Raw genomic sequence first — 15,992 nt, forward strand, 5'->3', positions numbered from 1 at the left:
GGCCAAGTTGGAAAATAAGCTAACGGACCAAGAGGAAAGAGCAAGTAGGGAGAATATAAGAATTCATGGAAAAGCTACTGAGGGAAAAACTGGAGTTGCCCCACACCGACGACCTAAAGATCGAGCATGCACATCGCGCATTGGGACCAGAACCACCGGTGGATTCTCCCCCGAGATCCATAGTTGTTAGGTTCTCCAGCAGCAAAACTAAAGAAGAAATCCTGAAAAAGGTATGGCAAAAAAAGGGGTTTCTCCTTCAGGAGAGACATGTTTTCGTGGACCAAGACTTAAACCGGAGACCCTCAGGAAGTGGCAGGAATACGCGGAGGCGAAGAAGTTGTTGAGGGAGAATGATATACGGTTCCAAACTCCTTTTCCAGCCAGAATGAGGGTGTTTTATGAGGGAGAGACATGTCTGTACAACTCGGCAGAAGAGGCTACGAGGGACATGGTGAAGAGAAGTCTGTCCTTGACGATATATAAACCACCAACGAGCTGGACTTCAAAACCTGATGTGGTGCAAAAGCCGGTCCCCGGGAGGAGGAGAGCAGCAGCCAGAGGCTCCGCGGGATGGTTTTAAAAAGAAACTGGTCACTTTCAGAACAGACTGTTCGATAAACTTGTGTTGTCTGTGCGGATTCCTCATGGTAAGGAGGCATATTAGTAGTGACTGTGGAACAAACAATAAAACAATAAAAATAATAAACTGCCATGAGAGGCCTTTGTGTTAGTTTAATGTCTTTAATAATATAATATGTGGTATCGGGGAAGATCTAAGCTAAAAGCATGGATTATTTTGAAGACTTAAAGGAGGGCCCTCCACAGCTAGAGACGCATGGAGGCTTTCCTTCCGAGCAGGCAAAACATCTCGGTTCTTTCAGGGTCACAAACAAGAGCTCAAAACAGGAAGTTCAACTTTAGACACTGGTGAAATGTATCAAGTTCACGTTTTTCTGGACCTGTTCTATTCATGTTCTTTTTGTATATATGTTCTTAAAGAGTTTGAGTGGAGGGGGAGTAGTAAGATAGCACTTGTTTTAAAATGTAAAGTCAAAAAGTTCTACTTAAGTTGGCTTCTTAGAATGTGAAGGGTGTACTTAATCCAGTAAAAATAAGTAAACTGCTGGGCAAAATGAAAAAAGAAAAGGTAGATATAATATTTGCCAAATGTAGATATATTGATTGTATAAGTTAGTGAACTGTTGTAAGCTGTTGTAAGCAATGAAGCAAAATATTAATTGTTTGTAATATGAGCTAAAACGGAAGGTGCAAGTAGGAGAACAGGAAACCCTGTTCAAGCGGTTGCCGGGGAGAGAAAGATTTAGCATGTCTGTCTTTTGAGAATCAGGAAGCAGGTTAGAGGCACACACTCATAGTCGGACAGACAACACAGAAACCACAAGGGGGGCAAGGGGATACTTGCAGTTATCCTTATAAGGAATAGAACTGGGATTGGGCCAATGGCACACTTGCTTTGTTAACTTAACGCCTCTATCTTTTGGGCGTAGTTGAAGTATAAATGCTGTTTTGACCGTTGATCCTTAGACATTGTGTGGCGTCACTTGTCTCCAGAAGCTTCTGTAATAAATGGATATACGATACGATAATTGACCTGACTCCTGGTGTTTTATTCTCCTTTCCAACAAACCAACTCAGGGAAGTGTTGACTTCAACACAAACTTCAAAGGAAGGGCTTCAATCAGGTTTACTCAGCGTCATATAAACCAGGACACAGAAGGTAATCTTTGAAAATGTAGCAGAAATCATGGACGAGGAAGGAAGGTTTAATATGGTTGTGGGAAAATTAGAAGGCTCAGAAACCACTCCCTCAAATTTCTATGCACCTCCAGGTGCGACGTGGGTGTTCTATAGACAAATCTTTGACCTAATGATTATGAATGCCCAGGGAATGTTGATTTGTGGGGGTGACTTTAATCTGAGACTGATCCCAAAATGGGATGTGTCAAGATTAGCTCCGACCCAGACTAACACTGTAGGCAAAAAGGTGAGAATGATGATAAGGGAGATGGGCATCTGTAATGTAGGGAGGGAGCTCAATCCCACAGCTAGGGATTACACCTTTTATTCCTCACCCCATTAAACTTTTTTGAAAGGTCATGTAACATTGGGTTAATGGACCTGTCGGACCATAGTCCGGTGTACCTAGATTTAAATAAAAAAAACAGCAAAAATGCTTTTTCCTGGAGACTTAATCTTAACGTACTCAAGGGAAAAATTAAGGAAGAACTTCAAGAGGAAATTAAGTTATACCTGTCAGAAAATTATAATGGGGAAGTTTCTCCCCTTATGGTATTGGATGGAGGTAAGGCTGTGTGCACTACAAGAGGCTCAGACAGGAGAAATTGGATAAACTGGAGAGTTGGAAAACTTGGGTAAAAAACTAAGAAGATACCCATTGGACATAAACCAGAAAATTGGGGAATTTAAAAATCATATCAAAGAAATTTACGAAGCAGACATTCAGAAAAAACTTATCTTTTTGAAACAGAGGTATTATGATACGGAAGAGGATTAGTGCCAAGCAATAATTAAAAAAATAAAACCATCTCGAGACTAAAGTCATTATAATGCAAAATTAAACTTTTTGAGAAAAAAGTTGAAATACAATCTTGAGAATAAACTCATTAAATATTGAGAATAAAGTTTAATAATCCGTTTTATGGTATCCTGGGAAACCACGAAACCTTGATGAGTCGCACGTAGGTGAAACCAGCAATAACCTTGCATTTGTCCACTGGTTGTCAATTCATGTTGGACAAAAGCGAGTACATTACGCAAATTGGACTGATTTCTTCTTCTAAAAAGACCTAGCCGCTTGCAATTTCTCTTAAAAATTCGTATGCTAATTATAATTCTGTCATAATTAGCTAAAGTTGATAGTATTTCTTTGTTACTGAAAGAAAGTCTGTAATATAGCTTGACTAATTGATCCAACTCTGCCATGTCCTCTATCAGTAGACTATGCAATGCACACTGATTGAATGCGTTATTCTCTACATTTAATTTAGACTTTTATTCTCGATATTTAATGAGTTTATTCTCAAAATTGTATTTAGACTTTTTTCTCGACACACAACAAATTTATTCTCCATATTTAATGAGTTTATTCTCAAGATTGTATTTAGACTTTTTTTCTGGAAATTTAACGAGTTAAATCTCGCATTATAATGACTTTAATGTCGAGATGGTTTTATTTTTTTATTATTGCTTGGCACTAATCCTCTTCCGTATTATGAGGTAGGGAGTAAATCAAACAAAATTATGGGATACAAATTAAGAAAACAACAAGGGGAGAGGGTAGTACATAAAATTAAAGACCTAATCACCAAACAAATTAAACATGAGTTCCAAGACATTCACAGTTGTATAGAAAAATATTACAAAAACCTATATGCCCGAATGGCCTGTAAGTGGGACAATCACCTGAATCTCTGCTTGCATCACTTAATCTCCCAACAATTACAGAAGATCAGAATATAGCTTTACTGGCAAATGTGACTATAGGAGAACTCCAAAGGGCAATATCTAGACTCAAACTTAAGTCTCCAGGCTCTGATGTGTTTACAGCGGAATGGTACAAGACTTTTAGTGACTCTTTGTCACCATTGTTGCTCAGAACATTCAATTGGTTCCTTAAGAAAGGAGAAATTCCTCCATCTTGGAGGGAAGCAATTATAACTGTGATACCAAAAGAAGGGAAAGATGGGACAGACTGCTCTAATAACCGCCCAATTAGTTTTTTGATCCAGGATTATAAGCTCTTCACATCAATTCTAGCAAAACGCTTAGAAATAATACTTCCAGATATTATACAGTTGGATCAAACAGGTTTCATTGGACAGAGGCAGACACAGGATAACGTTAGAAGGACATTACATGTAATTAACCATATAAACGAAGATCATTTAGAGGCTGTCCTGCTAGGGTTGGATGCAGAGAAGGCATTTGACCCTGTTGATTGGTCCTTCCTATATAAGATACTAGAGAGATTCCAGTTCCACAATGACTTTGTTAGGACAATACAAACTTTATAATATAAACCAACAGCTAAAATTCAGATTAATGGAGGATTATCAAATATTTTTGAATTAGAGAGGGGATGTCGACAAGGTTGTCCCATGTCCCCGCTCTTATTCCCCATCTTTATAGAGCCCTTGGGTCAGTGGATAAGACGGATGTCCCAAGAAGAACACAAAATTGCCATTTTCGCAGATTATATTTTGATACAGTGGGGAGAACAAGTATCTGATGCACTGCCGATTTTGCAGGTTTTCCCACTTATTTTTTATCATAGGTACTCTTCAACTGTGAGAGATGGAATCTAAAACAAAAATCCAGAAAATCACATTGTATGCTTTTTAAGTGATTAATTGGCATTTTATTGCATGACATAAGTATTTGATACATCAGAAAATCAAAACGTAATATTTGGTACAGAAACCTTTGTTTGTAATTACAGAGATCATACGTTTCCTGTAGTTCTTGACCAGGTTTGCACACACTGCAGCAGGGATTTTGTCCCACTTCTCCATACAGACCTTCTCCAGATCCTTCAGGTTTCGGGGGTGATTTTCTATTGGGTTCAGGTCTGGAGACTGGCTAGACCATTCCAGGACCTTGAGATGCTTCTTACGGAGACACTCCTTAGTTGCCCTGGCTGTATGTTTCGGGTCGTTGACCCCAAGACCCAGCCACGACCCATCTTCAATGCTCTTACTGAGGGAAGGAGGTTGTTGGCCAAGATCTCGCGATACATTGCCCCATCCATCCTCCCCACAATACGGTGCAGTCGTCCTGTCCCCTTTGCAGAAAAGCATCCCCAAAGAATGATGTTTCCACCTCCATTCTTCACGGTTGGAATGGTGTCCTTGGGGTTGTACTCATCCTTCTTCTTCCTCCAAACACGGCGAGTGGAGTTTAGACCAAAAAGCTCTATTTTTGTCTCATCAGACCACGTGACCTTCTCCCATTCCTCCGCTGGATCATCCAGATGGTTTACTGGCAAACTTCAGACGGGCCTGGACATGCGCTGGCTTGAGCAGGGGGACCTTGCGTGCGCTTCAGGATTTTAATCCATGACAGCGTAGTGTGTTACTAATGTTTTTTTTTGAGACTGTGGTCCCAGCTCTCTTCAGGTCATTGACCAGTATCCTGCCATGTAGTTCTGGGCTGATCCCTCACCTTCCTCATGATCAGTGATGCCCCACAGTTGTTGCGTTCTCACCAAGCTGCTTGCCTATTGTCCTGTAACCCATCCCAGCCTTGTGCAGGTCTACAATTTTATCCCTGATGTCCTTACAGAGCTCTCTGGTATTGGCCATTGTGGAGAGGTTGGAGTCTGTTTGATTGAGTGTGTGGACAGGTGTCTTTTCTACAGGTAACGAGTTCAAACAGGTGCAGTTAATACAGGTCTGTGAGAGCCGGAATTCTTACTGGTTGGTAGGTGATCAAATACTTAAGGCATGCAATAAAATGCAAATTAATTATTCAAAAATCATACAATGTGATTTTCTGAATTTTTTTCTGAATGACAGACCTCTACATACTTTGTAAGTAGGAAAACCTGCAAAATCGGCAGTGTATCAAATACTGTATATGCCATATGGTAGTACTTGTTTTATGCTAAGCTAAATAACCTCAACAGCCATCTTTGCCTGCATTGTTAGTTGTATGGTATGCACGCATCTGTTGGTTTTTGATTGTATCCTATTTGAGGAATTTCACTATCACTGCAGTTAGGTATTAATGAGCTGTCCTTTTTCATTAATTAGCTTTATTTTTTATCTTGTATTAATGTCATGTCCAGAGTATGGCTACCACAGATGAGGCTATCATAGATGAAGGATAGCCCAGCAACGCTTCCATTCATTTACAATACCTCCATTTCAGCCGCCACCTACTGTGTGAGGTATAAATAAATGTCAAAATAAATTAGATATTTTAAGAATCATTTTTCATTTTAACTAAGAAAAAAAATAATAAAACCCAAATAAATTCCCTTTACAGACTTGTCCAGCTTTTTCTTAATTTAGTAATGGAAGTTGGACCACTCATTTAGAACTCATATTTTGGTCTGGATGTGAAATGTTATGTTCATAGTATATCACTAGAATCACCATCAAACATCCTTAAGAAATTGAAATTTTTAGACCAAATGGTTTTGATGACATAGGGATGTACTGAACATTTTTAGGGATCGGTTTGAACACTGCCACTTTTAAAAGTAGTTTACAGATTGCATCTGTAAGTGATAAGGTATGACAGCTTCATCACAATATTTTTTTTCTTCCCAAAATCGTATATTTTTATTAAAAACAATAGCGTGCTATACTAGTAGGCATTCTCATTTGCTCTCAGACTCACCACAAATCTATTAGGAATTTTTCAATTGGTTTAAAATATGCTTCATTCAGCTGTCAGAGCCTCAGTGGGCATGGAAATAACATATAAAGGGGAAATGTATTACTGCTGCTTCAATTCGAGGGATAAAATACAAAACAGAATCTAGCAATGAGCCAGCAAACTAGAAATTACAAACTTGGATTTGTTAGTTTGAAAAGACAATTCAACCATGCCATTTGAAGCTCATCTTAAAACAAGAATAATCACTTCTGCTAACTCATTGACTCTGCTTTGTGATAAATACCCCCCTCAACACCAAACACCAAAGCTGAACAGGACAAACAGGGTCAACATTCAGGATCAGAAAGATACAGTCAGTCACTCAATGTTGCACATTAGTGTTTTAATGACAAGACAAAATAGTTCACATAATGTAGTCAAACCGGAAGAAAGAAAACTTCACATCATAAAATCACGTGCATGCTGTTTTATTAGTGTTTGGGGAAAAAACTACATCTGTTATCACTGTATCTTGTTGAAAATGATTTTAAAAACATTCCAAGTGGTGTTTTTTATTTTTGATAATGTTTAGTTTTTGAAAACCGCATCCTCAGTGCAATCAATGGAATGGACATTTGATCAGAAAAAAAAAGCAGTAACAGACATACATGTGTATATAGCTAGATGGTCATTAAACAATACAGAGCTACATCACTAGCATGCAAAGTCAGATCTAACACATCATAAGGCATTTGTTTCCATGTAAAAGCTGCCTCTGTCAGTAGGGAATCCAGTTTAAAGTGCAAAGTTCACCAATTAGATTGATTTACCTATGGCACAGCTATGTAAAATACAATGTAAACAACTATATTTACAATACGTACATGGAAACAGAAATAGGTGGACAGAGGTGTAACAGGTCTTAGTACATATTTTCACTAAGTTGTACCCTTGTTTTATTGTTACTGAGAAAGGTAAAGAGTTGTTATATTACATTAAAATGATGAGAAATTGGTTTCACAGGAAGGACAGAGAGCTGCAAATTGCGGATAGCATAGCTCCTCATGACAAAGGAAGCGGAGTCAAGGGTTGTAAACCTGCTTACATAATTAGTTTGGTCTTGGGCTCATGGATCAACAAACATGCATACACACGTACAGGCATACACGCACACAAAAATGCACAACAGGCACGCTTCATCCAGTGAACCCTGTTGAAGTGGACACATCAATAAACAATCTGGTACGCCCACGGGGTGTTTCGACTTAAATAAAAACACACACTACATCACACTACATCACATACCAAACACCTCATCTCAGGCAGCTAACAGATATCACATGAAAACCTGGACACTGTTGTGTAAGCGACAGACAGCAACTGGTTATGACAAAAAGATAACAGTTGGGATTCAATTTACACTATTAAAAGGAGTCTCACAATGTCACGGGCACACAAGGTATCACAACCCACTCCCAGTACAGATAGAATTTGTCAAAACACAAACAGAATATGGACTGAGTATAGACTGGATGGCCTGTTTGTTTCCAGATGACCTAAACCATTTGTAGGTGGTCTCATCTGGGAAGTTTAGCAACATCCAAAGTCACAGAAAAAGTGGGGGTGGTATTTTTTTTTTTGTGGGGGTGGTAGGGGGTTGCCTTCAACATCTCTCTGGTGTTTCATAAATATTAACATGTCTGGGAGAGCTAAAGACAAAATCTTACCCTCTGTCGTTTTTTTTCAGTAACTTTCAGCAGTAACTTTCGATCCCTTTCCAAGCTGCAGTCAGTCCTGATACTGATGACACACTCGTTTGCTTTATTCGTTTCCCTCAACTATGGCTAGAGTCAGTGTCATCTAAAATTATATTTATAGTTACACAAAAACATATACATTGCATGTATCAATATGAACATCACTTCTTTATGTACTGTAGATACATACACAGTGCCTTTGGAAAGCACTCAGACAACTTTATTTTCTCCACATTTTGTTATTTTAAACAACTTAATTTATAACTGGCTAATTATATATTTTGCCATGAATCTAAACACAACACCCTATAATGACAATGATAATTTTAGAAATGTTTTTCATTTACTGAACATGACAATCTCATGTACATAAGTATTGACATAAGTAGGAGATAAGTATAATACATAAGTATTTAGACCTTTAATGTCATAATACTCCAAATTAAGCTCAGATGCATCCTGTGTCCTTTAATCGTCTTTGAGATGACGATAAAACTTGATTGCCCACCTGTGGCGAATTCAATTGACTGAACATGATTTAGAAAGGCACACCACTGTCTGCATAAGGTCTCACACTTCACAGTGCCTGGCAGACAAAAAAACCAAGCCATGAATACTAAGGGAATCATATGACCTTCTGTCTCAAAAACTGACAGTACCAGGCAAACGATTCTCTGGTCTGATGAGACCAATATCAAACTATTAGTACCGCTCATCACCTGGCTAAAACCATCCATTCCTACGATGAAGAATGGTAGTAAGAGCAGCAGGTTATGGAGATGCTTCTCTTCGACAGGGAATGGGAGACTGGTCTGGATTAAGGGAAGGATGAATGGAGCAAACAAAATACGGAGAGGTCCTTGAAAAAAAGCGCATAGGATCTCATACTGGTGCGAAGATTCAACTTTCAGCATGTCAATGACCCAAAGCGCACAACTAAGACAAAGCCGGAGTGGCTTTGGGGGAAGTCTGTGAATGCGTTTGAGTTGCCCAGTCAATGACCGGTCTTGAAAACCATTGAAAATCTAGTCTGAAAGCTGGGAGGATATAAAAAGAAGAATCTGAAAAACTGCTCAAATCCAGGTATGCAAAGCGGGTGAAGACATACCCAAGAAGACTTAAATCCATGATTGCTGGCAAAGGCATTTCTACAAAGTATTAACTGAAGGGTCTGAATACTTATGTATGTGAGATATTGAAAGAAAAAAACCTGAAGTACCTGAAAAATGTGTCATCATCAGGTATTCTGTCTAGATTGATGACAAACAATGTGGTCTCAATTAAAAAGTAAGTCGATCACAACAAAACATTGAGAAAATCAAGGGTCTAAATATTTTACGAAGGCACATTCTGGTGACAAAGAATAAAGAGGGTTGGTTAGTTAATGAGGCTATATCCTAATGTTTGAATGTGTAAACAAAACTTTAAACATACTTCTGATTGTTTCTTAGTGGGAAAGCTATGACTGGCTTGAGGGATGATTCTGGTTTTAACCAGTTTGAACTGGTTAAATCTAGTTCTGCTGGAGTCACCTGTAAGGCACTCTAAAATAGTGGAGGATAGAGCACAGGTCACAAATCTAAACATTTGCAGTCTAATCCGGAATTAAAATAAACAACATTTAAAACTGTTAAAACACTTAAAAAGAAGAAAACATCAAAAGCACTCATGGCTAACAAGCAACAATACTAAAAAGGCTTTTCTGACTCCAGAGACTTAAAAACCAAGCAGACATGAAAAGCACCAAGAAAACACAGAATGCACAGTACAATTAAAACTGTATGATTTGTTCCTAAAGTGAAGCTAGTGTTTCAAAAGTAGTCATTACACTGAAAACAAATAAAACAAATCTAATTGTCAACTTCCATTGCCAAGTGTGTGCCAAACTTGTAAATACAATAAAACAAATGAGTGCATTATATTTCATTACATTTGACAACTGGCCATTGTGGTGTTGTTGCACTATGGGTGGTATGGCATCCAGCAAGAGACAAACTAGGCCAATGTTTGGACACTAGTGGCAGATGTTTAGAGTGGTGTGCTTGCACTGAGTCAATCAGCGAGTGGGGGGATATTGCTATGGTCGCTCCTCCCTGTTTAATCAATCCTTAGTTAATTTAGTTTTATTTTTAACAGCATTTCTGGTTACAGTCTAATCAAAGGTTGTGGCAATGACATCAGCCTTCTAAGGGGCCCATATAATCATGGGGAATGGAGAGTCCGACGTTCACACTGCTGCGGTTTTGTCTGTTTATTTTGTCTGTGATCACAGTGCAAAAAACACCTTCTCAGTCAGGTCAGTAGCTGTTGAGGGAGAGAGAGTAGCAAGGGGAACAGAAGGTCAGTGTGACTTAATGCTGAGGGTTTCGGTAGCTTCACTCCCCCTGTACCCCTCTCCTCCCCAGGGTTGATCCCTGACCTTTATGCCTAGTAGACACAAAGGTCAGGAAATTTCATCTCATAGACTGGCACCGAGCGGCTCTGTGTCTGGCCGTAGCCCGACGAGATTGTGCCGGAAGGGCTGGGAGGTGGTCTGGGGAGGGTAGAGAGAACATAACTGTCATTGTCATCAAAATGAGAAAGATGTTCAACATGATTCCAAATGATGTGGCTCGAGACATGTGAGTGCGGCAGATATTGAACAAGCAAGGTTTGCATGGGCTCAAGTGACACAGTTAGGTCTGGAAATATTTGGATACTGACACAATTTTCATAACTTTGTGTCTCTTTACGCCACCACAATGGATTTGAAATTAAACAACAGAGATGCAATTGAATTGCAGACTTTCAGCTTTAATTCAAGCGGTTGAACAAAAATATTTTATGAAACGTTTAGGAATTGCAACTGTTTTCATACTTAGTCCCTTGATTTCAGGGGCGCAAATGTAATTAGACAAGTTAACACAATCCCAAATAAAATGTTCATGTTTAATACTTTGTCGAGAATCCTTTGCAGGCAATGACTGCTTGAAGTCTGGAATGCATGGACATCACCTAATGCTGGATTTCCTCCTTTGTGATGCTTTGCCAGGCCTTTACTGCAGCTGTCTTCAGTTGTTGTTTGTTCGTGGGTCTTTCAGCCTTAAGTATTGTCTTTAGCAAGTGAACATAATGCTTGATCGGGTTAGGATCAAGTGATGGCTTCCATTGCAGAATATTCCATTTCTTTGCCTTAAAAAAAATTATGGTTTGCACCTTGTGGTAAACCTTCTGTATTTGCTCTCGTGAAGTCTTCCCTTGATGGGAGACTTAGATAATGATATACCTACCTCCTGGGGAGTGTTCTTCACTTGATTGCATGTTGTGAAGGGGTTTTTATTTATCATGATAGAGATCCTACGATCAACTACCATTGTTGTCTTCCATGGACGTCCAAGCCTATTTGTGTTGCAGAGGTCACGAGTGCATTATTTTTTTCTCAGAATGTACCAAACTATTGATTTGGCCACTCCTAATGTCCTGCTTTTCTTGGATGGATTTTTTAGCAGCCTAAGGATGGGCTGTTTCACTTGCATTGAGATCACCTTTGCCCGTATGTTGTGAGTTCAAAGCAACAGCTTCCAAATGCAAATGCCACACCTAGAATCAATTCCAGACCTTTTACCTGCTTAATTGATGAAGAAATAACGAAGGAATAGCCTACAACTGTCCATGAAACAGCTTTTGGTCCCTTGAAAGAGGGGGCTACTTATTAAAAGGCTGTAATTCCTAAACACTTCCTTCAATTTGGATGTGAATACCCTCAAATTAAAGCTGAGAAACTGCACTTTAAACGCATATTCATCATTTAACTGAAACTTGAAAAAACTGTAACTTGGTAAACAAACAAGATAACAATACTTGTGTCAGTGTCCAATTATTTCCGGACCGTTATTAGAGGTGAAGAATGTGTATGTGTTTAAGTGGCAGGGGAAGGGGTTTAAAACTTTTCAAATGAAGTTGTTGAAGTGCCCACACTATTTCCCAGCTGTGCCAAAAGCCCAGAGGATTCCAGTAGGCCAGGGGTGTCAAACCGGTTCCATGGAGGGCCGAGTGTCTGCAGGTCTTTGGGTTTTCCTTTAAATTGGTTCCCAGGTCAGACCTGAACAACCAGGTGGGGGTAGAAATTAACCAATTAGTGAACTAATTAATCAATCAGGTACAAGGTGAGAGCGAAAACCTGCAGACACTCGGCCCTCTGTGGAACCGGTTTGACACCTGTGCAGTAGGCACTTAAGTTTCATTGTAACTTTTACCTGGCAACCTGGGGAGGGCTACAATAATGTCCAAATTATGTTGTTACACTGTAATTGTTAATCTGAAACCAGGCTTGTTGCCTCTTAGAAATTGTATACCAAATCCTGCTGAAGTGGCAAAACGCTCTAACCAATCCCTTGGAGGTGCTTATACTGTCTTTGGATCAGTACAGGACTATGTCAGAACTTGCAAACAATCAAGTACATTAAGCAAGAAACTGCCCAGCTAAAGTAAATGTTTTCTCTGCCCACTTTCAGACAAGGAAAGCAGCTATGCTTGCGAGCAGCGGCTTTTCCGGATGCCTGAACTTTCTCTCCATGGTTGGTGTGGGGGAGGGGGTGACAACTATGTGTAAAAAGGTTGTAATTCCTACACAGTTCATGGATGTACATAGTCTTAAAACTGACAGTCTGAAACTTAACCTATTAGTCATTGTTTAATTTAAAATCCAATGAGGTGGTGTACAGAGACAAAAAAACAAATGTTATGTCACTGCCCAAATACTTAAGGACTATAGTGTAATAGTGAACTATGGGAAGGGAAGGTTTCACAATATCCCCATCCATATTGACATGGCTGAAGTGCAGCAGGTACAGAGCTTTTCTTTCAAAAAATTTTTTTTCAAGTGCTTGATCTGATGTGAAGCTGGGATTTAAGATTAGAGGAGTTAACTGCTATGAGGAGTTAACTACATTTGGATACCACAAAATTGAGCAAGGGGGATAATTTGTATGAAAATAAATAGTGTGACCAACATTAATTTTAAAATCCTACGTAAAAAATTCACTGCACTTTAATAAACATTGGTATATTTATATTAGATAAGATTCAACTTTAGTGTCATTCAACAAGTCCCGTACAACGAAATGCAGTTAGCATCTAACCAGAAGTGTAAATAGAAGATTGTAGAAAATTTTGTGAAACAATTAGGAACAATTTATGTTATAGGTAGGATGTATAAATGTGCAAAAGGCAAATTGAAGGTTCAAGGTAACACATGCAACTGAAACAGTAATGAGGTTCATGAGGTAGACATGTACATGTAACAACTGAAAATGTCCTTATCAGACTTGCAAAGCAGTGTCAGAGTCCAATAGTACAAAGAGAGTAGTGCAAAAAGGTCCCTGAGAGGCAGTACTAAGCGATGGCCGGGTGGATATTGCTAGTGATGGATCAGAGCATGGTTACAGTAGCTGGAGAGAAACTGTTCCTCAGACTTCTGTAACAAGAACGAAGAGACCAGTACCGCCTGCCTGATGGTAGGAGGGCAAATACATTTGGTAGGAGGTGGTAGGAGGGTGAACATTATGCTTCCTGCAACATCATTCAACATGACCTGTTTGGCAGTCAGTGATGGTCAGGCATATCCTTGAGAACCTGTGAGACATTGTGTCGTGCATCTGACGCCTCCAAGAAGCGCCACAGACTGTCCAGATCCCCCAAGACACCATCCGCTGTTTCATCAGGAGCATGCCCAGACATTGTCGGGAGTGCATACAGGCACGTGGGGGCCATACTCATTTCTGAGTCACAATAGGAGTTGCCGTGATGAAATTGGAAACAGCCTGTGATTTCAATTGTTTAATTCGATTTTCGCCATGAGTTTGAATCCAGCCCTCAATCGATTGGTGATTTTGGTTTCCATTGACCATTACTGCGTCATTTTGTTCTCAATGAATTACACCATGTACAGTAAAGGTTTTAAAGTTCAATATTTCCTTAATCAAGATCCAATGTGTGATTTAAATGTTACATTTTTTGAGCAGTGTATATTTTTTTGACATTGTGAACAACTGCTGAGCTTTCTGGCTCAAATAAACTATAATGTATCATTAAATTATGTAGTATAAAGGCAGTCCTAATAGTTCATACTGTACATACATTTCTTCTTTATTTATTGCATCTAAACGATCATGTCTAAACATTGTCAGGTAAACTTAGTGAAATTAGCTAATTATTTTAAAATGAACTACATTAAATGCAATTGAAATAACAGTACTTCTAATTTAGTAGTATATTTTAGTACTCTTTCCACTCTTTAGATTCTGGGAATTATTAATATAAAATTGCTCATGCATTAATTCCAGAGATATATTACTTTATTCTGGTGAGCTTTATTTTCGAGTTCATATTTAACAAGTTGGGGAGAACAGTGTTCAGGCTAATGATTTTATTATAATAATCACACTGGAATGTATACAGTAAATGGTGCTCAATTGAGAGGAGAGAAAGCAGTGTTTCAAACCTTCCTGAATTACAAAGATGTGTTCCATGGTATATCTAATGCTTTGGATAGTCTTTTGTATCCTTCTCCTGATTGATATCTTTCAACAATGAGATCCCCTCTGATGCTTTGGAAGCTCTCTGCGGACCATGGCTTTTCCTCTGAGATGAAACTAAGAAAATGTCAGGAAAATCCTACTAGAACAGCTGAACTTTATTTGTGGTTAATCAGAGTCACTTTAAATGTTGGCAGGTGTGTAATGAATTATATTTAACATGAGTTTGAATGTGATTGGTTAATTCTGAACAAAGCCACATCCCTAGTTATAAGAGGGTGTGCACACTTATGCAACCAGGTTATTGTAAGGTTTTTATTTTAAATGTTCCCCCCTCAAAGATTTCAGTTTGTTTTTCAATTGAATTGTTCACATTATAGGTCACATTAAAGGTGTAAAAAGTTCTGACATGCTTTATCTTTGTCTCACTCTTTTATATCACAAGAACCTGCCATTTTAGGGGTGTGTAGACTTTTTATATCCACTGTATGAGACAATGTATGGAACATTTGTGAAGATAACTATGCAGCAATTCCAATAAATAATTGAATCTCTCCCTTGTCTCGACCGGGCAGGCTATTATATTTCCACTGTTACAAAGTGCTTTTACAAATCCAGCTGTTTCTTACAAATTCTAAGTACAGTTGTGCTCATAGATTTGCATACCCTGGCAGAAATTCTGAAATTTTGGCATTGAGTTTGAAAATACGACTGATCATGCAAAACAACTTTTATTTAAAGATAATGATCATATGAAGCAATTTATAATCACATATTTGTTTGGCTCCTTTTTAAATCATAATGGTAACAGAAATCACCCAAATGGCCCTGATCAAAAGTTTACATACCCTTGAATGTTTGGACTTGTTGCAGACACACAAGGTGACACTTTTTAAATTGCATTTAGTGTCTGTGTATCAATAGTCAATGAGTTTGATTAGCTCTCACGTGGATGCATTGAGCAGGCTAGATACTGAGTCATGGGGAGTAGAAAATAACTGTCAAAAGACCTGCGTAACAAGTTACTGGAATGTTAAAAAGATGGAAAGGGATATTAAAAGATATCTAATGCCTTGCAAATGCCAGTCAGTACTGTTCAATCACTGAATTAGAAGTGGAAAATTCTGGGATCTCTTAAAACCAAGCCAAGGTCAGGTAGACCAAGAAAGATTTCACCCAAAACTGCTAGAAGAATTGTTCGGGATACAAAGAAAAACCCACAGGTAACCTCAAGAGAAATATAGGCTGCTCTGGAAAAAGACAGTGTGGGTGTTTCAAGGAGCACAATAAGACCATACTGCGCCAATGCCACAAAAAAGACTGGTTACAATATGCCTCACAACACCTTGACAAGCTT

At 38.8% G+C, this 15,992-nt stretch overlaps 1 protein-coding gene across 10 annotated transcripts in view; it reads right to left on the bottom strand.

Moving 5' to 3' along the window:
* Nucleotides 1-6,745: 6,745 nt before the first annotated feature.
* The window catches only part of LOC105008239 (protein EFR3 homolog B), a 129,410-nt gene continuing 120,163 nt past the window's right edge, over nt 6,746-15,992 (bottom strand). For all 10 annotated transcript variants that reach the window (XM_020044410.3, XM_013132905.4, XM_013132903.4 and 7 more), the window contains one exon: nt 6,746-10,653. In XM_020044410.3, the coding sequence (XP_019899969.1) occupies nt 10,548-10,653 (106 nt within the window). In that variant the 3' untranslated portion in view covers nt 6,746-10,547. The remainder of the gene's footprint in view (nt 10,654-15,992) is intronic.

This window comes from Esox lucius, chromosome 18 (assembly GCF_011004845.1).
Source record: "Esox lucius isolate fEsoLuc1 chromosome 18, fEsoLuc1.pri, whole genome shotgun sequence".
In the NCBI taxonomy this organism is placed as follows: Eukaryota; Metazoa; Chordata; class Actinopteri; order Esociformes; family Esocidae; genus Esox; species Esox lucius.